Raw genomic sequence first — 24,918 nt, 5'->3', positions numbered from 1 at the left:
AATCAAATCTGGAAATTGTTGGCGATACCCAGCCCCAGTCGCCGCAGGAAATCCGCTTCCTCCATCTCACCCCGTCTTCTTCATCCTCTACTCCAACATCAGGTCCCTTTATCTACATTTGCTGCCTCCATAAACATCCTCTTTTGGTTTTTCATCTTTGGTCAGAAGATAAAAATCAAAGGAAGATAGATGTAGTTTTAAGCTTGTTGTGGTAAAAATGTGGAATTCCCAACAGGAAGTTCAGAAAGTTTTTCCAAAAAACTTTTATTTAAGGAAATATTTTTACAAAAGAAATTTGAGAAGTGAGTGTGGGCAGGAAAGGTTTCAAGAATTGTCTATTTTTCCCCCTCTAAGAGTTGATTTAGGAGAAGAAATAAAATAAGAATTTTATTCTTCTCGCTGCTCCTTTTCTGTCATGAAGACTGATGCTGTTTGGAATTTGTTCCTGTCTTGGGTTTATACAGAAACAAATAAACAGAACAGAAATTTACTTTTTTTTACATGCAGCTGACTATGATGATAAATCCGCACAGAGCCCAGCGGAGCGCAGAGGTCACTCTGGTCAATCCGAGTTCAGCTCCGCGCCACCTGCGGAGAACACAAGGCCGCAGAGATGAGGAGATGCGCAGCTGACAGGAAGAAAAATGCACGAGGGCCTGCGCTGGACAGAAGTCCTGCAGACTCAGAGGCTCACAGGTTCACACCATTTCCTGAGAGAATCTGTGCGTAAAAAGCGCGTAGAATTCGTTAAATTCGGGGGAATTTTACGAGTAATTTTGTCCAAAAAGGTGGATTGATTTTCTAATTTATGAGCAAAAAAAGCTAAAATCATGTATTAATTTAAAATATAAAATATATTTATTTCATTTATTACATGCAAAAACAAATAAATAACACTTTTAAAGCGCCATCTCTCCTCTGACAGTGAATTTGAGCCTCCTGTGACTCATGAGGACACTAAACCATGACTCCTTCCTTCAGCTCTCAGCTCCGAGGCGCGCCCTGGCCCCCGCCCCGCGCTCCAGACCCCTCCCCTTCCACTTTCCAAACTATTTAGCATCCGAAACCGGGATAAAGTTTCCCCAAAATTTGAAGGAAAACCCTCCCCGCCAAAGGAGCTGCATGCCAGCAGAGAGCGAACCCAGGGTGTCCAAAAACGCGGCGCGGCCCCCCTCCCTCACCCTGAAGGATTTCTACCCACTCGTGGAACCACGGCTTCAAAGGTGGACGGCGTCTTTTCCTCTCTTTCCCTGCATTTCTTCAAGAAAGAAATGGAAGAGGGCTCCGGTTCTCCGGTCTCCCCTGTGGATAGTCTGGTGACCAGCGAGGAGGAGCTGGACCGGCAGCAGAAGCGCTTCGCGAGGAAGAGGAGGCACAGCAAGAAGTCCAGCGAGGACAGCAGCGGGAGCAGCCCGGGCCCGGTGAAGAGGGCCAAGAAGCCCAGTCCGAGCAGCACTCAATCCTACGAAGAGCTGCAGAACCAGCGCGTCCTGGCCAACGTCCGGGAGCGGCAGCGGACTCAGTCTCTCAATGAGGCCTTTGCGTCTTTGCGCAAAATCATCCCCACGCTGCCGTCGGACAAACTCAGCAAGATCCAGACGCTGAAGCTGGCGTCCAGATATATCGACTTTCTCTGTCAGGTGCTGCAGAGCGACGAGATGGACAGCAAGATGTCCAGCTGCAGCTACGTGGCGCACGAAAGACTCAGTTACGCCTTCTCCGTGTGGAGGATGGAGGGCGCCTGGTCTATGTCAGCACCTCACTAGCGGCGGGAGAGCCTCTCCTCACGATGCCAAAGCGGTGGGTACCACGAGGAGGGGAGGTGGTGCAGAGTTGTGACGCAGAACTTCCCAATTCTGAGATAGAAATTGGAAAACGCGTGCGTAATGGTGATATGTTGGCAAAAGAGAGGCGAATTAGAATCGAAAAACGAAAAAGAGAAAAAGCGAAAAACTTGCAGAGCGTTGGGCCTGCGGATGCTGCAGCGCGCGGCTGTCACTCCACCAGGAGATTAGATGAATTCACCTCAGGTCAAGCTTGTAATATTGGTTTTTGCTGATGTTATTCGCGCGTATTTACGCGCAACCAGCACAAAAAGTGATGGGAATTTATGCAGTCTAGATGCACGTATTTCAAGTGTGTCCAAAGCTGGATTGTGTTGTTGTTAAAGTCAAACTCTTAAAGTCCAATTAGCTGTCAGCCTTTTATATGAATGAAACGTGTTCTCCGCATTTGATCCATCCCCTGGGGGGCGCGGTGAGCTGCAGACACAGCCGCGATCGCAGGAACCAATGGGAGATTTAATCCCAACTGTAATCCTAACCTTAACCCTGTCCGTGCGTCCAAAAGGTCAGCACTGGCCACACTTTTCCCGAAAATACGCACGAATAGTCACTTTCAGTTTTGTCAATATATTTATAATTGGAGTATTTGATAGTATAATAATGAATTTAACGCGGTGTCGTGTCTGTGGACGCACGTTCCAGCATTTCATAACCCACGGAGCGCAGCTGCAGTGCCACCGCGGAGCGCGTTCCTGCGCGCAGACCCCAGGAATGGAGCTGCACCAATAAAACAGGGGACCCGCATTAACGAGCTGGATCAGGCGCAGATTTTGAAGCGTATTTTTGCGCATTTTACAAAACGTTTAAAAGGTTCTCGCGAAAAAGAAAATTCATTTTGAGCCTCCATCTAACGAAAATTTAGCTAATTTTCTTCCCAAAAATGGCATTTGATCCACTTTTGTATTTAATAAACGGAAATACTGTAATATTTGACTAAAGAAACCCGAAGAAAATGTATGTTTTTAATTGTTTTTATTATCAAAGATAGAAGGATGTGCACTTAAAGGCCCAAAAACTGATGCTGTAGCATCTGGACTGCTAAAAAGCTAATATATATATATATATATATATATATAAAATTTCAATACTAATCCAATTAAAGAGTCCAACAAAGCAGGAAGTGTGCGTCATAATTGCAGGTGCGCGAAAGCATCCTTTCTTTACGCATGTTCTCTTCTCTCTCTCTCTCTTCTTGCAGACTGTTTACATCCACAAACCAAAGGGATTTTTTTGGAGAAACCCCTCGACCTCAAAGGCGTGGCGGAGATACGTAACGTGACCCGTTCCCCCTATCCTGCGCGTGTGCGCGTGCGTGAGACTGTCCCGTGAGGACAGACAGATCTGCAGGACCAAAACCAGCATTTCTATAAAGAAAAGGGAAAAGGGAGAAGATTTTATTTTTCCAAGACTCTAAAGCAAAGTTGGAATATATTAAGATGTAGATACAAAATATTTGAATTCATATTGTACATATTTGTGTTATTATTTCCTGTAAGGGGACCAATGCAATTAGGAAGCTTTGGCTGCATGGATTTAGTTCCTCCAAACTCCGTCCACTTTTCATTGTGCTTATTTATTAAAAAAAGGGATTTTTTGAAGGAAATGTGCTTCACTTTTTTATTTTTATTTGTATAAAAGCAAAAAAACTCAGCTAAATTCAATGAAATAAAAAATAAATTAGACAGTTACTTAGATAAACTTGTTTTTTTTTTCATTTCTCCTTCAAAGTGCCCTTTTGCCCTCCCCCTCTCCGCTTGTGATGGAAAACCAAAGCTTAAAAAACAGACCATAAAAAAATACGGCTTCATTAACAGTGGAGGAAACTCGGGCCAGTTTTCAAACTCAGCCACATAAAATGTTTGTCCGCTCAAATAACGGGTAATCATTTCAAATGCCTCTGCGCTCCTTAACGAGCGGGAGCCCCAAAGAGCCCAGATAAGCACGGAAACGCCGCCTGGAGCCACAGGAGAAGGGGAGGAGGGACCCCAACGAGACTGAAGACATTCCTTTGAATCTCTCCTAATACATCCAAACTGTTTAAATCCTGCTTTCCCAGACTTGATGCAATCTAAACACTGAAAAAAGAGGCTTTTGTCTGCCAGGGTAAATGCTAAACCCCAAATCTGACCTTCAAGAATCAAAGCTCTGTTTCAGAAAGAGTTTGCAACTTTACATGTTTCATGACCTTTAACTTGTTCTGGGTTTATGCGGCTGCTCTGTCCTGACCCTTTCCACACAGTGTGAAAACAGAAATACACTTCAAATCAGATTAAGGAATGTAATCTGATCCAAAAAGCTGCAATTTTCCCAGAGTTTATGCAATAACAGGCCAGATCCTCCCCGAGATCTCTCACAACAAGTTCCCTTTCGGCACGGTGGTCCTGGATGCTGCTGGGCCGGCCTTCCTACCGAGCCCCACTGATCCATAGGAGCCCGTTTGATACCCGCTCATTATCCCGGGCCCTCGCATCCGAGCGGCTCACAATCACCCGGGGGCCACAGCTCCAGAGCTGCGAGAGATCCAGATGTTTCCCGTAAAATCAGACGGAAAAAGCTACAAAACTTTAATTTGCAGTAAAAAAAAAGGAAAAAAAGGGGGGGATGAAGGTTTACTATTGGTGCGCCTCAAGAATATATATAAAAAAAAAAAAAAATCACCTGATTCAGTCAGGCTTCAAAAATGCTCATTTTTTTATTCTCTTTTTGATATTAAGAATTTGTATCAGACGGATACGAAGAAAGGAGTTTCAAGCTCAGCTGAGAAAATCAAGATAAAGTACATTTTTCTAGCAAAATAAGCTGGGTTAAATCACACTTTTTTTAACTCTTTTCAAGTTCTTGAACATTCATTTAAGGTGAATTTTTTTTCAAATGTTTTCTATTTTTACTGTATAAGATTTTTGGGAGATCTAATTATGATTTAACCCTTTAAAACAGGAACTCCAGTGTTTATATTATTTGATTTACTGTAACTTTTTAACCATTAACTCAAAATTCCAGCAGATTTTGTAGGCGAAAAGCGTCCGCTTTTCGCCTACAAAATCTGCTGGAATTTTGAGTTAATGGTTAAAAAGTTACAGTTTTTGAAAGGTTTTTGTGTTTAAGCGTCACAAGCGACACCTCAGATGTTAAAGGGTTAAGAAAGATAAAAGTCTTTAGGAATGGATGACAAAGATTCAGCCTGAAACCAGAGCAGACCGAAGGAAGATCTCCACATTTTCTAAAACATTTGAGAAAAACTTTATCGTTTTGTTCATCACTCTTTATGACACATACAGCAAAAACTTGAGTCACATAAAAAAGGTGAAAAATCTGTTTTAAAGTCAAGCCGTGCAAAAGTAAATAAAGTAAACCAAGTGATTTTCACTTTAAAACACAAAAAGTTTGTGCTTACATTTAAAATATTAAAAAAAATATATTTTGAGTTCAGGAATTTATGAAAGAAACTTGTGATCACAATTTTCTAAAAAAAATTCTATAAAAACCATAAAAATGGAACCTGAATAAAAAGGAAATTTAGGCCCCAAAAGAGCAGTGAGGTCAAACAACAGAGATGGAAACCTTCCCTCGTGCAGAAACTTGAGCGACAACAAATCCAAACGCTGTGAAAATGAAAAGGAGACATCAGCTGACGAGGCTGGAGCCTCCGTTGGTGGAAAGAGAGACGAGATGAGTGACTGAAGGAAAAACAAACAGTCTCTGACGGTTCGGGGTCGACGTCAGGTGAAGGCGCAGACGCGGCTGTCATCACAGCCGATGAACAGGTGAAAACAGATGAAATACTTCTTCCCACAGAGTTTAAAAAAATAAAACTTTCTCCGTTCAGAAAAAAAACGACTTAAGGAGTCAGAAGATGCTCTTAATTTGAAAAACAGATTGTAGATTTCCTGCCTTTAATGTGATTAAAAATTAAATATTTGTTTGTTGCTTTTTGTTTTTTGAACCAAAGACACCCACTGCTTGTTTTCAGACTGTGGGGGTTATGTGAGGGTGAGGAAGCACGCCTCCTCCTCTTCCTCAACCTTCAATCAGCCTCAGGGGTCAGCAGAGGTCACATCACTTTACTAGAAGATTTTGCATCAGGAATAATGAAGCTGCCTGATCCTGTGATTCGTGAGAGATGATCAAAGCCCCCTAGTGGCAGCATTTAAAACTTCTCATTTCTTTTTTTTCCCCAGTCTTTCTGGTAGAAACTTCTGTGAGAATCTTTAAGGGTCCTATTGAGGGTCAAAAAGCATTAATGTGTGAAAGCAGTTTAAATTATATTAAAATATCACATTTCTGTCTCTGTTATATGAAGGTTTGAAAACTCTTCTCAGGTGATAATGGTGCTTTTTAACATGTTCTTGAAGCACTTTATTGCTGACAGAAGACACATCTACGGTGGCCCTGAAGTGCAAATCACATCAGCAAATCACTCAATACAAAAACCTTTCACCGATCAGACCAACAAACAAAAAAAAAAGCAAAAATGGTCAAAAAAAAACAGACTTACGTTTTGGAAAACAAAACAAAATGACAAAAAAAGGAAAAAACACAAATGAAAAAAAAGTAATTTCTAGAAAACAAAATTAAATCTTAGAGAAACAAAACACAATGAGAAACCAGAAAATTGATTGGATGATGATCCAGTATCGTGTCATGTCAAATAACTTTGGGTTTAAATAATCAACAAATGTCATCATCCGATCAGCGACATCCCATAGAACCAACATTTCCTGGTTTCTCGCCGTGTTTCGTTTTTCTAATATTTCAGTTTTTTTTTCTGGAGATCACTTTTGTTTTTCAAGATGTTTTTTTTTACTTTTTAATTTCCTGAAATTGTTTTTTGTTTTCTAAAATTTAATACTGTTGTTTTAATTATGTGTTTTGCTTTTTTAATTGTCATTGTGATCTTTAAATTTTTTTTTCCTCAAGTGATTTGTTGATATGAATTGTGCTTCAGGGCCACCGTACATATAAATAGAAAATTAAGCTCAAAATTACAATTCTGAGTATTTCTTTATTCAAATTGTTGTCAATTAGGAACAGATAAAAAAAATAAATAATGATTTTTGACGGTTATTTCCCCTATGGGCAAACCTGGTTCTAGTCTAAGAGGAAAAATACAAAAGGAGACAATAACAAAAACTGGACACCAACAAGAATATAAGAAGCACAGTTTATCAAATAAAGGAAATCCTGTGTCCTGAAATGAGAAAATAAATAAATTAAATAATGAGTGCTGGTCCAAACAAAAAGGGATTGGAACCTTGGCCAAAAACAAAATAAGTCGAGGAGACTGCTGACCCAGACATGACGACCACTGGAACCAGCAGCTCCCTGCAAAACTACTTGCTGAAAACAAATAAACAAATCCCACAAACCAAGACTACCAAGGTCCAACCCCAAACTAAAACAACAAAACTCAGTAGTATAAGATGACTGAGGAAGAAAAGAACAAAACAAACCAGGAGAAATCAAAGTAAAACCCAAATGCTACACAGCCTCTGCTTCCTGTCTCCCTTGGTGAGGCCTCCTCGGCCTTGAGTACCTGGCAGGCGCTAATTAATATCATTTGTCCCACCTGGCAGATGAGCATGTTGGAAAGGTGCAGCATGTAGCAGCAGGGCATAAAAGTGACGTAGATAATACACTAGTTAGGCCACAAGCTTCCTGTTCCGATGCATCATTTGTAGACGAAGAGATCCATGAACGTGCGTTTCAGTTTGGATGCTAGGTAGCGATCGTGCTACAGCAGTAAACCTTATTCCAGAAGAAGAAGAAGAAGAAAGTATGAGCAAAAAACTGTGTTTTAGACCACAAATGGTTACTTTAAAAATATTTCCTTAAAAGAGTTTGGAAAATTCATTCTTTGTAAAGAAGTCAGCAATGTATGTTTAGGTCGACTGTGCCATAGCATTAGCCGTCCTATGGGAAACTCCATTAAACGTTAGCATCAAGCTAGCAGACTTTTGCTTTTTTGTGCTAAATCGATTTATATTTTCATGAATGATTATTAATTTATTAAGCTTAAATTGATTCAAATCGATTAATCGAACCTAGTGTAAACAGAGAGCTCTCAGCAACACAGAGGGGACGGGGGGAGGGGTTTCTCTGTGGCAGTTAGCCCCACCCACAACTCAAAGATGAAACTATATGATAGAAAACAACATGTTTCTTGAACAACATAACAAAAATAAATTTTTCTAAAAGATCAAAAGATAATTGAGTGGTTCTGGAAGTATCCACACAAACGTGTCTCAGATGGAACATCCTCAGAGAAAGCAGCTCAAACTGACTAAACTTCTCTCAATCTATTTTTTGTTGGGTGTTTACGTGTCGATAGACGGTCATAACTCTTTTCAAAGTAGCCCGGCGTGTGGTGTGAGCAGCTGGCAGAGGCCCTCATCGCCCGTTGGGAGTCAAACCTTCAATTAGCAGCGGTGGCGATGAGCACAGCTGGGAGGATGAGGCGTTGGGTGCACACACGGGTGGCTGGGTAATGACAGAGCTCACAGATAGTGACCAGGAGGATGAGCAAGCCGACGGCGCAGCGGCCTGCAGCCCACGCCGCAGGAAATAGACGTTTGGCTGTTTGTTGTGGAGATGAAGCGGCCGTCTCTCTTGTGGGTTCGTCTTTGGGAGGCTCCGCCTCCTCCCTAACCCGACCTCACTGTGTCATAAAGCAGGGGTGAAGCCGGGCGGTCTGTGGGCCACGAGCGTGACCGTGAAGAAGGAATTTTTCAATTGTTAATGCATCAATATAATTCTAGTAGATTTTGAAGTAGAAAAGCGGCGCTTTTCTCCTTCAAAATCTACTAGAATTATGTTGATCACATGAAAGATTAAAAGGTTACAGTATGTTGAAGATTTTGTGACCGTCAGTGACGCTCTCCGCTCCGACTGGAATGCGTTTATTTGACACTCCTGTTTGCTCTGAACTGTGTTCTTAGCGTTAGTTCCACCACCACCGACAGGGATTCACCGCTGTTTATTTGGACAATGGCTCTGACCTCTGACCCCTCTCCAAATGGGCGGCTAATCCCGGTCAAAGCTACTGTGGGACCCTTGTGGGCAATGATTCCTCCCTCTGGATTTCAAAGAAAACTGCTCGCTAAATTCTGCTAATAAACATCCGTTTACAGCTACTGGGCAGAAAGAAAACATTTCTTGGCTCCAGACGAAGCAATGAGAAGCAAGATGGTTAAAAATTAAAAGGGGTGGGGGGTAACGGATAGTTTTATTGTTCCTTATCAAAACAAAATAAAGAAAAACTACAAAAACTCAAATTATTTTTGTTTTAGTTGAGATCAAACAAAGGTATAACCAAAATTCTCATATTTTTAAAAAAGGGGCCCCACTTTCTTGATGATTCCCTCCATCCTCTTAGCATGAACTAAATCAAAACTGCAGCATCATCCTGAGCAGGCTGGAGGTTCATCACAGCTTAAGATTGTATTAGGGCTGGGTTGATAAAATTGATTGATCTTGATCTGAATCAATCTAAGCTCAATAGATAAATAATCAATCCCTAAAAGTAGAAATTGATCTAAAGCATAATGCTAAAGTCCACTAGCTTGATGCTAATGTATAATGGGATAAGCTCTGTAAATGTAAACACACATTACTGACAAAAAAACATCTTTATAAAGTCGCAGGCATGAATTTTCAAAACTCTTTCGGGGGAAACATTTTGTTAAAGTGTTCTAAAATACGGAGACACCAAAGGGACATCTAAGTAAAGAAGAGAAACAAGTAAAGAAAACAAATCTGTTAACTAACTGGTGCATATGGAGCCCCTAAAGGGACATCTTAAAAAAAAATTAAGTTGAAAAAAAAGGAATTATCTTGGGTGCACCAGTTACGAATTCAAGTGCACAAGATAATAATTGTTTTTTAATTTTTTTACAATGTCTCTTTCGCAGCTCCGTAGGTCCACACCACATAAGAAGATATGCTTTTTTCTAAAAATTAAAGTAATTTTTCTTTGTGCACAAATTAGTGACCAGATTATTTTTATTTTAACTTCAACTTTTGGGGGAAAAAAAGATGTTTTTTTTTTTTTTTAAACTTCAATGTCCTTTTAGGGGCTCCATAAGTGCACACCAGTTTTTAAGTAGAAAAAAAAAAGATTTTACTTCAATTTTTAGAAAAAAAAACTATCTCAATTGTTTTTTACTCCCCGCCTTCGCCCATCAGTAGCCGGGATAGGCTCCGGCACCCCCGCGACCCCAAAAGGGACAAAGCGGTCAGGAAAATGGATGGATGGATGTTTTTTACTTCAATGTCCCTTTAGGCCCTAAAACTCTTTTACACAAACAATCTTATAATTGGGGGGGAAATTTTTTTTTTTTTTTTTTAATGTTCTTGGAAATATTACTTTATTACATATATTTTCTGCAGTTATTCAAGTTATAAACTGACAAATCAGATGAAAGATAAAAGTAGGCGATCTCACGTCCAATGTTCAAAATGTTTGGTAGATTTAACCAGCTTTCAAGTGGTGGGGGTGTGGACTTCCAACAAGTTCAGTCCTGATTGGTGAGTGATTGCCATAGAAATGTCGACTTGGACCAATCGCTGCTTAATTATGAGCTCTGGTTCCAACATGGCGACGTCCATATCACACAGAAATGGTGACTGAATTGACTTGTAACCGGAACCAGGTCATTTTCTATTGGTGATGTCACGCTCACTCGGTCCATTAAGGCTCCTTCAAGCTGAACACACCTGATCCAGGTAATCAGCTGCAGTAAACTCAGGGTTTCTGGAAAACCAGCAGGAGGCCGGCCTTCCAGGCCTGGATTTAGACACCCCTGTCAAATACAGTCAATGGCAGAGGCTGACCCCATCTTTATTGTAATTTATAAATCAAAGGAGGAATGGTTCAATTGATCTTGAATTGAGAATTTAAGGACCTAGAAGAATAAAAAGGGGTGATTATGGCGTTTGCATTTGAACAGACTTCATTTTCCCACAAACCAAAGAGCAGACGGCACAGAGGAGATTTCCAAAACAATACTTTATATTATACATGTCAAAGACAACATGTAGAGCAAAGGTTTCCAGAGAAAAATGGACTATTTCTGTAACAATGGACAAACAAGTCAAAACATATAAAGGAATATGCATTTCCACACATGTAAACCTACAACTGTTTGTTTCGTTAACCACAGTGGTCATAGAGATAACTGGCGTATTAACCGGAACGGAGGACCGTAACAATGTCCAGGCATCTGGGTGGAGCCCTTTACGCAGTCCAGATGTGACAGGGAGGCAAAAAAAAAAAATATTCCATCAAAGTCAGATCCCGCCTGGAATGAAAACAAATGGACGCTAACATCCGATTCTTCAAAAACAGTTTCCGCTGGCGTCTTTCTTCCAGGTTTGAGGAGTCTGCAGGTAAAAAATTGAGGAGCCTCAAGACAAGAAGCAAAAAAAAAAAGCATGGAAACAGTGAAAGTACTAATGTCCTTCAGTGCAGGATCCCACATTCTGAGTGTGATGGGGACAGACAGACAGACAGACAGACAGGTGGGGCTCGCATGCGGACACACATCATGCAGAGGGGAGAAGGAATGGAGTGAAGTCAGACCGGGCCGTTTCAATAAACCAACAGCGTTCAGCTTTTGGTTAAAACCAAGCAGCTCTGCCTCCTAATAAAGCAAAATGTTCAAAAACTGGAATGTGCCTTTTGTGTGTCTGTGTGTGTTTAATTTTTTTTTGTAGCTGGACATAGAGAAACGGGCGGAGAAGGCAGACGGCGGTAAGTTTAGGCTTCTTCGCCTGTGAAACCAAAAAGCATTAACCATGACTGGCACTGCTGCTTTCAAAAGCTCCTCAGATGGTTGCAAATGTGCAGATCCGTCAGTGTGTAACAACATGTGCATCCTCGCTATTATTCCAAAGACAATGTGGAATTACAAGAGAGAGAAGATGTCTGTGAATGTGTCTCAATAAAAAAAAAGGAATGTACAGAGAAACTCACAGACAAAAAAAAAAAAAACAGTGATGGCTTCCTGTAAATACTATCTATACCATCTTCTGAGTGTATCATACACTATTTACATAACCTGGATTGAAGAGTCACGGTTTTAGGATGTAAAGATCGCACATTTCTGCAGTTAGGACCCAAATACATTCAGTAAATTTGATTTAAAATAAAAAAGACTCAGCATCTTTGATGATATAGTTGAACCAGTAAAGCCATCTTTATCAGTCTTGGTCAGGGGTCTGCAACCTCTCTGGCTAAAGAAAATAAAATAAGTCACTTTTTAAAGTAAGGGATGATAACTTAGCATTGATTTAATTTATTTTAGTTAAGTTTATGGCTTAAGTGAACTTAGAAGATAAACTGTAATGTTTTTTTATATCATTAAGCATTGTTTGCTCTGCACTTCTTCCAGAAGAATTACAAATACTTGGCAAAACTTTGGTAAAAAGTCTGATTTTTTTTACTTTAAAGTACATTTTATCTTATGATGCACAACAATGGTTAGTAGAAAAATGATGACAGCTCACCAAAGTAAAACCTAAAGTATAAAAAGAAAAAAAATGTAATTTTTACATTTGCGTCACTTGAATGTTCCTGTTTGGGACAGGAAGTATTTTATTCTGAAAGAAAATCAGCTTTTGTCAATAGTAAGAAACAACTTTGAGAAAATTCCGATTTATCTTAATATTCATGTATTCATTAGCACCCGAAAATAAATATAATTAATATTCATTTAAAAAACGACAATGTAATGATGCAAAGTAGTAATTTTCCTAAAAGCTAAAAAAAAAAACCTCCTATTCGGTTTTGATCAGGCCCAAACGGTTGTTTTACTGGCAAAGGTTGCAGACCCCTGGTCTTGGTCCTTCAATCCACCTGGTTTCAACAAACCAGGACGATCTGGTTTGTTGTGGATGTTGTGAATTTCCGTACTGGGACTGACAAACGCTCATGAATGTTTTTTCCCAAGACAGAAAAACACTAAAATAATGGGTTAAAAAACAAAACTGGGTTGGTTTGGATGCAGGAAAACCTTGAAGTCTCTGATCTGCAGCGCTGCAGGAGAGGAACAGTGCATGCAAACAAGAAAAAATAAATCCGTTTTCAGTCCAAATGAGAGATTCCTCTCATCTCGAGTCTTAAAAAAAAAAAAAAAAATAATCCTGAAATGCTGATGTGTTTTGAAACCTTGAAGATCAGAGCGTACAGAGTGGTGCAGGATTCAGGCCGGCTGCACCCCTCCCTGTAACAGTGTGGTGGTACTGATGTCAAAATAAAAGCAAGTCAAAATCACTGCAAAAAACGGCGCCTTCAGTAACACCCCCTCCCCAAAAAGGGGGTCCGCTCCACATCCCGCTCACACAAAGTACACGACTTCAAAAGTATATAATATACACATTTCCTGTACATAAAAATCTACTATAAACAGACAGCAAATAAACAAGTGCCCATTATTATTATTAATATTATTTTTACAAAGAATAAAACACGTTGAATGCTGTTGAAGTTTGTCAGCTTTTGAACGAGGTGTGCAGCAGATGCTACCACAAAAAAAAAAAAAAAAGTCAGGAACAACAGGAACGATGGAGGAGGAGGAGCCAGGCGGCGGTCCTCGGTGTTACAGGTACAGCAGACAGCAGTAAACACCACACTTCCTGATTACTGAAAACATCACAAAAGAGGCTGGAGGAGGAGGAGGAGGAGGAGGAGGAAGTGGAGGCAGGATGGCAGGTACTACCCCCCCCTCCTTCCGAAAGTCACCAGGATTCTACAGCTACTGCAGTCATGGTTTATATCTATAAATAAAACGACACCGTCTCTTTAAAATCCTTTCAAACGTCTAAAAGAGACGATCAAACTGTGTGATGTAAATGTACAAATTCTGTGAGTTGTGTAAACCGAGTGTCGCCAGGCAGACACACGCCTGACATTTGGGGAGCAGATGTTCTCAACAACGTCCTGAAGAGGTTAAACCAGCGGTGACATCATCAGCATTCTCCAGAACGATCTCTGGGAAATCCCTCGTTACCATTAGCGTGTGAGATTACTTAATGAAGGAAGTGTCGCTGCAGCTGTGGAAGTGGTCGGACGACGGAGACGATCACCTGTTCCGCTTTGGCTGCTTTAACTGATGAAGGAGTAAAGTGCGTGCCGCCGAGCGCCTCTTTTCATGGAGGGATGAGGAGGTAAACATGGGAACGTCCTCCTGCTTGTTTGGGAACAACTTTCAGGCCGGATATTTAGAAAAAAACAAAAAATTGATCCAAAATCTGCTATTAAGGCAAAGTTGAGTTGAAGAATCAGGGCTGAATTTGAAACGAAGGCACAGCTGCTCAGTCTGAGCTTTTTCAGTGATCTCGGTAAAAATGTTTTTTTTAATTGGGATTTCATAGAAGAGGAGTTAGTGCAGAGTGGTCTTGATGAAAGCGGAGATCTGCAGAGTGGCACACCCGGCCGTCCGGTCAGGAACAACGGCGTGCGTCCGGAGATCGGCCTCTGCGCCGCCGTCGACCTTCACCTCCCTTTGAGCAAACGTTTGCCGGCTCCCCTCGCCACAGGCAGACGGCGTTTTGGTTCGGCAGTGCAGGAGGAGACACTTTACACGCGGACAAAGATTCAAAATGATGGTCTTTCGTCTTTTTACATCGCAGCTTCCTCTTCCATTGGTTCTTCTTCAGTTCTGCAAAGAACACAAGAAATAACAATTCTATTAAAAGATAAAAAATAAGAGAGATTCAATACTAGACTGGTTATTCTATTCAGACAGACCTCATAAATGAAAGTAAACAAATTCTTCAACAAAAGTTTTGATTTATTGTGATATTTGAAAGACTAGCTGCTATTTTTGGGATTTATTGGTGACATTATTAGCTTTGGGAAGTTCATCCCTTGTAATTCTGAGTGAAGTGTGAAAAAAAAAGAAAAAACAACATTGACAATTCTTGGCACAAGTAATCCAGCGGTCCTCGACCTCCGACTCCGATCCGTGGGACAGTCGGCACAAACAAAACCTGCATTTTTTCCATTTTATTCACAATCTGATTCTGAAGGAAGTTTTATTTTGAAAAACGACTGGATTTCCCCCCACCACATCCGACTCATTCTTGACGCACGTCAAGTTGCTCAGTCACATGTTAAGAATAACACATCGACTTCTTTCTTTGACCGCTAAATTCCCAAACCAGCAAAGTTTACCAAAAAACAAAAGTAGTTGGAAAGTTTATTTTTTTTATGCATAAAAGATCCAGAGAGGAAAAAGAGGAAGAGCTTTGGAATTCAAAATAAAATAAAGTTGCATTTCAGAGGATTCTTTACTCCAAATATGGGTTTATTGTGACAATTGGTCCCCCAAACCATAATAATCACCCATAATATTCATTAACTGACAGTCTGGTGTTATGTGGATGATGTTAATAAAGTCGCTTTATAAGATTATACATACTTATTATTTAAAATGGTTTTAGTGATCCCTTTGTATTTATCGGACAGATATGGGTTTAGAGAAAATCTAGATCACATTTTTATGTCTTATACATAAATTTTGGTGAACAAATAACATTCAAACCAGCTGCAGACATTTTACAGAGGATGAAGATAAAATGTTACCCTCAAAAGTTAAAGGAAACTGGAAGCTTAAAGAAAATAAATGAATAATTGGACCTGATTGTCTGACATTAACCAGTCTGTTGCCTGAAATAAGTTGGGGATTACTAATCTAGACTATCATCTGGAAAAAAAAAAAGATATATATATATATATATATATATATATATATATATATATATTCATATATATGGTAAGCAGTCTTGGACTAGTCAGGAAGGAAAAAACACCGACCTTTTTCCGATTTGCTTGTTGGCCACAGACAGTGAGGCCATGGCCGAGACGGTTTCAGCTTCGTCTACGTCCCGCTGCAGGGCTTCACTTAAGGAGCAGCCGAGGGTGGAGGCAGAGCGCTGCAGGGAGCGCCAGTATTTACCTGTCCGAGAAAACACTCAAACAATCAAACACTGACATCAAACGGTCTTCTAATTTAACAAGAATAACAATAATCACAAGAAATGTGAAACTGTTACTAAACAGAATTATTTTTTATTATTATTATTTCAATTTTTGCAAAAAAAAAAAAAAATCTTTTTTTTTTTTTTTTTACTTTTTCCTTTAACTTTTTCTTTAATTTCCCTTTAGGGTTCCATACCGTGGGGAGTAATACATTTAATCAATATTTTTTAAAAACATGTTTTCTAAATGTTTCCCACCGTTAAATGGTTAAGTAATAAATAGTAACTGAAGTCAAATATCTTTAAAGTAAAGCCAAAGTGCTTTTTGACATTAACCAGCTGTGTGTTTTAGGATTCTGGTTTAAAGGACCCATCTGGTTTATTGGATTAAGTAAAACGAGACACCAAAGCGTGACATGACACTGGCACAGAAAAAGATCTCAGGTGTCGGGTGGTGCGTCTGCTGCAGCTGAGGCGTGCACACTCACTGTGGGTTTCCATCACTTTCTCCAGAGAGCGGACGGCGTTGGCGTTTGGTCTCTGCTGAAGCACCGTTTCAGGAATGGGGTCCAACTGGAAGGAACAGAAACGAGCTCGATTATCGCCACCACGCCTTCACACGAATCTCCAAATGTAACCACTTGGCACCGGCGTGAACCCGGGAACTTCAGGTCCTTTTTCAGAACGTCCGCGCCCGCATAAGTGTTTCTATGAATGGTAGTGACAGGTGCTTCAGAGACGCCGCTCCAAAACCCCATTTGACCTCATGGAAGTCCCTCCAGGTTTAAAGGCTCACTTTTAAAATGTGGACCACAACCCACTGTTGAGTCAATCCAAGAGGTCGGGAACAATGTAGAGCTGCTGACACAATAAAAAAACACACACAAGCCAGCAGATGCTCGCCTCCACCCACAGCTTTTACTCTTAGACACAAATTACAATGCGTGCTTTGTTCCCACTCTTCGGACACATCCTAATGTAAACAGATGCAAACTCCTGGGAACTGCCATGCTCACACACACAGCACAATGTTCAACACTCTCCAAGCCGCAACTCAGAGGAAAACACAGCTTTTCCCTAAAGTGCCTTCCCAACTCGGAATGATTCAATTTCCCCTCTTGGCTGGCTGCTGGAACGACACTTTCTAACCCTGCGTTGTCAAGAAAAAGAGCTTCAATCAGCTCCACATTCACGTGTCCCTCTCTCTGCTCTGTCATAACCTCAGTGTAATAACACATCGGCGGAAAAGCATGTAAAGACAGACACGGAGAGACTGTGAAAAAAGAGGGATTTTGGCCTGAGATTTGAGAGCGAAATGCCAGAGAGAAAGGGAAAAAAAAGTCATTGTTGGTTGGTCTTGCATGGTCAAGGCTAAAATCTTTCTTTTAATTAAAATAAATATTGTGTGGGAGGGGTGAATGGGGTGGAGGGAACAAGGCAGTCTGGGAAGAAGGATACTTTAATCCTACTGTGGCACGACAGGCTACATAATCCACAAACTATCCAACCGAGACGCATTGATATGAACAGTTGAGCATCATGTCAGGTCAAAAATCCATAAAAACAACATGGTTTAGGGTTGTCACGTTAACAGCCTGATTAATTATCCATATTAACAGAAATACTCCTATTTTTATTAAACTAAATCATTTTAATAGACAGTAGCAGATGACGATGTCAAGACTGTTCAAAACAATTTATTTATTAAAGAATTTAACAATTTATTTTATTTATTTATTAAATGCACTAATCTACATTACTAAAGACCTTAAGTTCCATTTTAAAGATGCATCCTGAAATAAAAATCAAAAACCAAAATGCTTAAAACTGAGAATACATGTCAATTCTTCACCAAATCCATCCAAAAAACTCAGAGTTTGAAACTAAAATGATCAATATCTGGAAATATATCTGATATTATATAAGCAGGTTGCCCCCCCCCCCCATCTATGAATTAGACCCCCCAGGACAGGTGGTGGTATTGTTGTACCCTAAAATTGCCAAATATGGTCATTAGAGCTTGGTAGAATCCACAAGCTTAATGAAACTTAATGAAACTACTTCAGCATCAGTGAGGCAAGTGCAACCAAGTGCCATGTCTCTTCACTGGGCTGTTTTTGTGTCCATTGCGGCATGGAAAGTGCACCTTGAAACATATCCAGTACACTTTTTTCCTGGAAAGTTTCCTGAATTTATAGAATCAAAACAGACTAGTCAGAATCAAAAAAAAAAAAGTGATACGACAGACTGTTTCATGACAGTTTGATTTGATCCTAGTGATGTTTTGTGAATTCTACTTTTTATTATTTTTTTTTACTTTCAAGGTTTGAGTTTCTGTTGTGTCACATGATCAACCCCCCCCACCACCACCCCCCGGCTAAACTCCTCTGGAGGTGGATCCGGGCATCAGCCTCAACATCGTCAGCGATAATCCGGCGCGCCTCAGCTCCCCGTCAACGCGAGGTCAGGGTCTCCTTGGGGTTTGGCCGAGTTCACCTCAGAGCAGAGCCGGACGGGGGAGGTGGGGGCTTGTCAGTTTGATTGGCAGCTGGGCCTCACACTTATAAACTTTAACGGCTCTTGTCATGGTACCCCAGGGGCCCCTACCCGGCAGGTATGGCAAACACACAAATGCAGACGCAGAACGGCGAGCTCACGTGCACAAGCATACATTCGTCAACGACGTCGTCCATTAAGACGTTTCTGTTTATTTGACTTTGTGGTCAACCTTTCCCTCTCAGCCGGTCCGGGTTGGAGATGTGTTGCGTCTTTCGGGGAGACAACTGGATCTCTTGAACGGAGAGTTGTGGTGAGAACGACCTTCAATGCATGCGACATCCACAGCACCAGACCAGGAAAAACCGAGAACGGAAAGCCACGAGCTCAGAGCGAGGAATGTGCTCCGGTAAAAACATTCCTGAGGGAGGCTCAAACCAAAACACTGGAAAGAGGAGGAATTCCACTTTTTCAGCCAGAGGAAAGAAAAAGCACAAGGCGTCCATTGTTTACCGCTTCGTCCATCCCGATACGTTGGTGGCCACTGAAATCTGTTGGTTATGTTATGCTAACTGAACGACGTAATGACGCGTGTTGGGAAAACAGGTGAATTTCCAATAAAGTTGGAGGTTTTTTTTGGTAGTGGAGGAGGGGTGGGGGCGCAATGGTGGACAGGTGGAGTCAGGTGACTTACTGTAACTGAAGAATACAGCTGGAAACAATTAGCGTATTAGCAAGCTGCTGATCAAATAATTGCTAACAAACTTGGCAAACATCTGTTTGCGAGCAATCATCGATTAGTCCAAAGTTGAGAGTTGACGGGTGCAGTTGGAGATGCATCATTCATGAGCTGTTTGACAACCTTCACTGGACTATGGAAGAAAGAGGCTGATAGGCCCGTTCAGCAGATTTTCTTCGTCTCTCAGTTCATTGAAACTGGGTTCAAACAGAAACTCAATGCTCATTATGACAGAGCTCGTCTTTGCTTGCCAATAAAAACACAGCTCCCTTTTCCTCACAAGGAAAACAGTAAAAAAAATTAAAAGTTCAAGCAGTAGGAAAGAGAGAGAATGTAAGGAACACTACAGAGATGTGGTTCCAACATGGCAGCTGTTAATAAAAAGGTCATCTTCATCACTGAATTAGGTGTTTAAGTGACTCAATGCTTTAGGGTCATTGAATTTAAGGTGTCCAGAACTCTGCGGTTCCCAAAGCTGGAAGCACGATCACGTGAGGAGGGAGTTTCATGGGATGGGTTTCATGAGTCTAGGGCCAAGTAGCTGACGGACATACCAAAGAGCACAACTTTACTGGAAAAATAGGACTTTTTATTTGGCAGTAAGAGGTTAAGTATTTGTAAGGAAGATGCCAGGAAAAGATTGGAAGGTTGACAAGACTGTTCAAACTCTGAAGACTGGTAAAGGAGGGATAGGGTTTGGGCACAATGGTTTATAGATCGTCTCTATTCAGGAACTCCCGGGCAAAGGGCCCACTCCCTCGACCGAACTGGAACAATCCGCTGAAAGTGTGATAAGCAGAGTCCATTGCAATGGAAACTTGCATTCCTCCCGTCTCCATGACCCTTTAACTAGTGACTCTTTTGCTTGCTGAACTAGAAATTAGTCTAAGTCACAAACAATTACAAAGTACTAAATAATCCAAACAAAATTTTATAAGAAGGCAATCGTAAGACAAACTCACAATATCTGTAGATTACTAAATGTTTGACCATCTGAGATGAAACAAAGACATGCTAAAAATGTTTCCTTAAAAGTTGTGATGTTACAATGAGACCAAAGCATTATGGGATGCATAAATTAATTTAACTGTAATTGGTTGTTCAGATAAGACTTATTGTTTGGTGTCAAAAAATAAAGAAAAACCTGCAGAGACATCCAAACAAAAAAAATACACCTCAAAAACAGAACCTTAAGAAAGTAAAAAGACCCTTCTTTTCAACAAAATGGTCTCATTTTACTGTCTTCTGAGAAAAATAATCTCATTAAGAAAGTTTTTCAATAGCAAAATAATCTTAGTTTAAGAAAACATATCATAGTGAGTACAACACAAGAGTTCTAGGTAAGACGTTTTGTTTGTACACAATGGTACGTTTTATTCTTTAAAATAAAAATGAAAAATAGTAAGCTAAAATATTTTTTACCCTATTTCTAGAGTGGTTGTTCTGCATTTATTAATTAAAACTTTACCTGAAGAACCTGCAGATACACTACAGAGTTTTTCAATATTTATATGTATATGCAACATTAGAGCTGAGCTGTCAGTCTAACCTGGCACTACAGATAAAGTAGATATAGTATAGCCTCCACGTTTTATTTTATTTGACTTTTAGGAGTATAGCTGAACTTCTGCCATGGTAACTTGCTGGAATCGGATCCCAGACGACACAAAGCCTCAGGCAGTTTGAAGCAGCGTAAACAGAAGAGCCGCTAATCCAGCTCGATCTAAATATAGTCTTTAGGAAAATCTCATGAAAAGTGGACATTATACATTTTTTTTTTTTTGAGTGGGGGCATCGTAAACAGAAACTTTTAAGTTATGGACATGCGATAAGCGTTCAAGAAACATAGGTTTCTACTGCACATTTAGCTCATGGTGTTCACACTGGACAAGCAGGGAGAGACTTCTTCTTCTGCTGTTTACTAGCGCATGTCTGCCGTCTAAAGTTGGAAGCAGTTTATGGAGAGAAAATAGGATCAGTCCAATTTGTGTGCACGTAATTCTTAGATTTGTGCCTAAATTTAGATTTGTGAGTGTGTAAATTCTGGATTTATAACTCATACAATATATTTTGTGCATTAGTACAAAAATTATTAAATTAAAAATACAAATTTATACATTTAACTTTAAATTTAAAATTAAAAAAAAAAAAAATTACAGAAATCTTTAAAAATTACGCGTTAATTTCTAGTAACGCACACACAAAACAGCATTTACGCATAAATCTGATGTGAGACTCTTTTCACATCTTCAAGATTTGTCTGCAAGTGATGCGTTAAAATGTGTCCAGTGCCGGGTTAAGGTACCAATACCGTGCGCAAACTGGACACGGACGGGTCCTCGTACCCGCAGCAAAACCCGATATTAGTACTCTAACCTGGCATAGATCGCCGTACCAGTCCCAGAGCGGTACCAGACGCAATACAGGATGCAAACCAGGCCCGTACGCAAACCGATACTGGGTCCCGTTTGCGGCCCGGAGGTTGGGGACCCGTGATGTGATGGGAACAGTCAGGACATCAAAAAACGACGAGATGGGGACACTGAAAACGTCAAAAAGTGACGTGGTCGGGTCTTTACCCAAACGCCAAATGTGACGAGTTGAGGATGAGAATGTGTTCAATTATTCATTTCTATTTCACGATCAATTTTTAAATGGTTGGCACTTTCGTGAATTAGACTAATAAATCCGAGTCCCTGATTGGTCAAAGTTTGACCTTGCTTGGTGTATTCAATGGCCACATGTTTTGTACGCGGAGCCAGCTTGTGAACGTAGCTTCAGCAAAAATTAGCATCTGAAAACTCATTTTTTGTTGTCATTCTGATCTAATTGAGACGTTTTTTCAGCTGACATCATATTTAATCTGTGTTCTAACAGCATTTGCTTCAGATTATGGAGATTTCTGCATTGTGATCCTCTTTAAAGAGATTCATCTTCTCTGCTAATTCCAGCTTTAGCCCTTTGAATCTCTGAAATATAGCACAACTATAAAAAACAAAAAGTCTCCGAGTCACATAAATAACTGCAAACTTCTTCAGACTTTGAAGACGCACAGATACCGCACCGAACAGCTGCTTAATAACAATAGTTTCCTCCCATCCGACTTCAAATGCCTGCTCCATTTCCCTTTATTATCTGATCCCCAGACCCAGGCTGACCCTGCTGGAAGAGGTGTGAGGGTAAGCGTTTTCAGATGTGTATCAGTGACAGAGCCGTGGGAGAGAGCGGTGCCCTGCGGCGCCGAAGCCGCGCACGGCCCCTGCCTCCTGCCTATTTTCAAATTCTCAGCTCTCCGTGGCACCCATTCAGGGACCTCCTCCCAACCCCTGCCAGCATGGGGTGCCCAGCAGGCCGCTGAAACTCAACACGCCAAGCCCACGGTTGGCTTCATCTGCCGGCCGCGGCGTGGGGCTCGGAGTAACAAGAGCGCCCTTCAAACTGGAAGTCAGGCACACGATCGCTCGTGACAGCCAGATAGCATCCACCCCTCTGAGGTGTCCTTGAATTCCTGAAGGCTTACCAGATGTAGCGGCAGCTTCGTCACCGGGAATGCTCGAGTATGCCCTATTACACTTCTAAAAATTGATGTTTTCTACAATCTTTGGCACTTTTTTTTAGCAGTTTGGGATGAAAATTGTCTTTTTAACATGTTCTTGTGGATTTTTTCTGATGATAAAGGGCATTTATAAAGGAAATTAAGCTTTTTTTCTGTGTTTTTTTTTCATTCAAATCATTGTAAATTGGGAGCAGATGAAAAAAATGCAGTTTGAAAAAGAGCTTTTTGAGTCATAGAAAACACACTGAAGCTCCCTGCTGAGAGCTCTAAGCAAATGGGAGGGGAAAAGGGGGCGGGGTTGCTCCGAGCCAACGGTTCCGTCCACACCTCATTCATTTTTACCAAGAACAAGAGTATTATGAAAGTCTTTTTGTGTTCTATGAAAATTAAATGAAAAAAAAAACTAAACTAAAATAAACTCAGAGGGAATTTTTTAATGAACTCTTGCTGCTCTGCAGAAACTATGTCGTAGCACACGACAGGTTTTTTGTTTTTGCAAAAAATGGCATAATCAGTTAACACTGAAAATAGATCAAAAGACGATCAATCACTAGTCTTTACCTGCTGCTGCAGCAAATGTTTATTCAGAAACCAAAAAAGAATCTAATCTTCAGTCAGCTCTCCATCATTGTGTTAGTTGACCAAATTCGCAGATGAAAATGTGCAAGAAATATATTTGATAGAAATTTAAATTGTCTTTAAAATGTTGCTTTAAAACAACGTCTTCAAGGTGTGTAACCGAAGAATGTACATGTTATTTTTTAGCTTATCGTAAATTTGTTTCATTTTCATGATTTCACGTGTGCCGATCCTTCTTGGCCAGGCCTCTCTACAAAAAGAGATTTTATCTCAAGGGACTTCCTGGTCAAATAAAGGTGAAGAATGTGACCGCTTTTTAAAGATTCAGAGAAGTAGAAAGAGCTGATGTTCTTCCAGGAGGCCAGAAAATACTTTATCTAGAGCAGGAACATACAGACACTAAAAAAATCAAACCCACCTGCATGGGGTTAAACTGGGATCAGCTTGAAGTAAATGAAAAACCAGATTGTAAATAAAAAAAAGAAAATTCAAAAACAGTTTTAACCCTTTAGAACCAAGAGCCTTAACCTCAGTTTCTGTCTCTGAATTTTAAGTTTTAAAGACTACTTGGTTTCTTATCATGTGTCATTTTAATCAGCAAAACCTCACTTATGAGTCACTACCTTAGTTATTTCATTTTTCCATATTGTATTTACACAACAGATATAAGATCACACAAAAACAGAAAATTCCTATAGAAAATAAGTGATTAAATTTGCTCTGGGAATCCAAAAACTGTTCAACTAACCACTTTTACAACATAGAATAAGAGTTTTAAGTGTAATTTAGAAAAAATAACAAGAACAACTGTTTTTAACAAACTTTTGAATAAAAATGCAAGAAAAAAGAACAAACTCCAGGCAAAATTCAGAGATTTCTTTGTGCCATTTATACAGTATATATATATATATATATATACATATATATATATATAAGTAGTATCTGTTTAGCTGAACACAGAGGCAAAACAAAGGAATTTGCATTCTGGATGCTCTGCTGTTCAATGGAAATTTGTGATCATCAACTTTATGCATAAATCGTTTTAACACATTTATATTTGAACAAAGCACTGTACATTAAAAGCTAAACACATTTAAAAAACATTCAATAAATAAGTCATAAAAACAAAATAAACAAAAGTCCTAGAATTCTATTTTTTTTTTTTTTGATTTTTCATAAGTTTTCCTAATTGTGTCAGTGGAGAAGAACAAAGGTAGAGTTTGATCCAGCTGGATTTCAGGTGTTGTTCGGCTGGAATCGGATCACAGGTTGAGGAGTGTCTAGTCCTCCTCTGTATTCAGGGTGAACATCCACAATGGCGGAGTGCGGAACTGTCGTGGTGCACTGCAGAGTTTTAGACAGCGCTCTAACTTGTTCTAGAAAAATCCTGTTGCTCCCAATCCAGAATAAAAGGATGATGGTTTCCTCGTTATTGATTTCTAATAGCTGACAGACAGTTCCCCTCCACCCCCCACACGCTACCGCCGTACGATCGACATTCATCTCATTTATTAAAAAAAAAAGAGTGCTTTTGTCCAGGAGCGACAAATAGTTCACTTATTCCCTTTTTCATTTAATAAAATCTCAATCATGGAATCGTAAAGATGTTGAAGTTTATTTTGTGTTTTTTTGTAACGCAGATCTCACAAAATTCGTTCAAAACCCTTGAGTTCAACTCGTCCGTCGATCCCAAAGGGTTAAACTCAAAAGCACAATTTGTTAACTTG

The 24,918-nt window shown here is 40.2% G+C and overlaps 2 protein-coding genes across 4 annotated transcripts in view; one reads left to right on the top strand and one right to left on the bottom strand.

Moving 5' to 3' along the window:
* The first annotated feature begins 1,006 nt into the window (after positions 1–1,006).
* twist2 (twist-related protein 2) lies at positions 1,007–4,591 on the top strand. The gene is made up of 2 exons (XM_024286886.2): positions 1,007–1,800; positions 3,043–4,591. The coding sequence occupies exon 1, from the start codon at positions 1,272–1,274 to the stop codon at positions 1,764–1,766; it is 495 nt and encodes a 164-aa protein (XP_024142654.1). The 5' UTR covers positions 1,007–1,271; the 3' UTR covers positions 1,767–1,800; positions 3,043–4,591.
* Positions 4,592–10,829: 6,238 nt separating this feature from the next.
* hdac4 (histone deacetylase 4) overlaps positions 10,830–24,918 on the bottom strand; it is a 143,976-nt gene continuing 129,887 nt past the window's right edge. For all 3 annotated transcript variants that reach the window (XM_036209569.1, XM_036209570.1, XM_024286810.2), the window contains 3 exons: positions 16,310–16,394; positions 15,658–15,799; positions 10,830–14,500 (listed from right to left, as the gene is read on the bottom strand). In XM_036209569.1, coding sequence (XP_036065462.1) covers positions 14,461–14,500; positions 15,658–15,799; positions 16,310–16,394 — 267 coding nt within the window. In that variant the 3' untranslated portion in view covers positions 10,830–14,460. The remainder of the gene's footprint in view (positions 14,501–15,657; positions 15,800–16,309; positions 16,395–24,918) is intronic.

This window comes from Oryzias melastigma, linkage group LG21 (genome assembly GCF_002922805.2).
Source record: "Oryzias melastigma strain HK-1 linkage group LG21, ASM292280v2, whole genome shotgun sequence".
NCBI classification, from domain to species: domain Eukaryota; kingdom Metazoa; phylum Chordata; class Actinopteri; order Beloniformes; family Adrianichthyidae; genus Oryzias; species Oryzias melastigma.
This window is presented reverse-complemented; position numbering and strand designations above follow the sequence as displayed.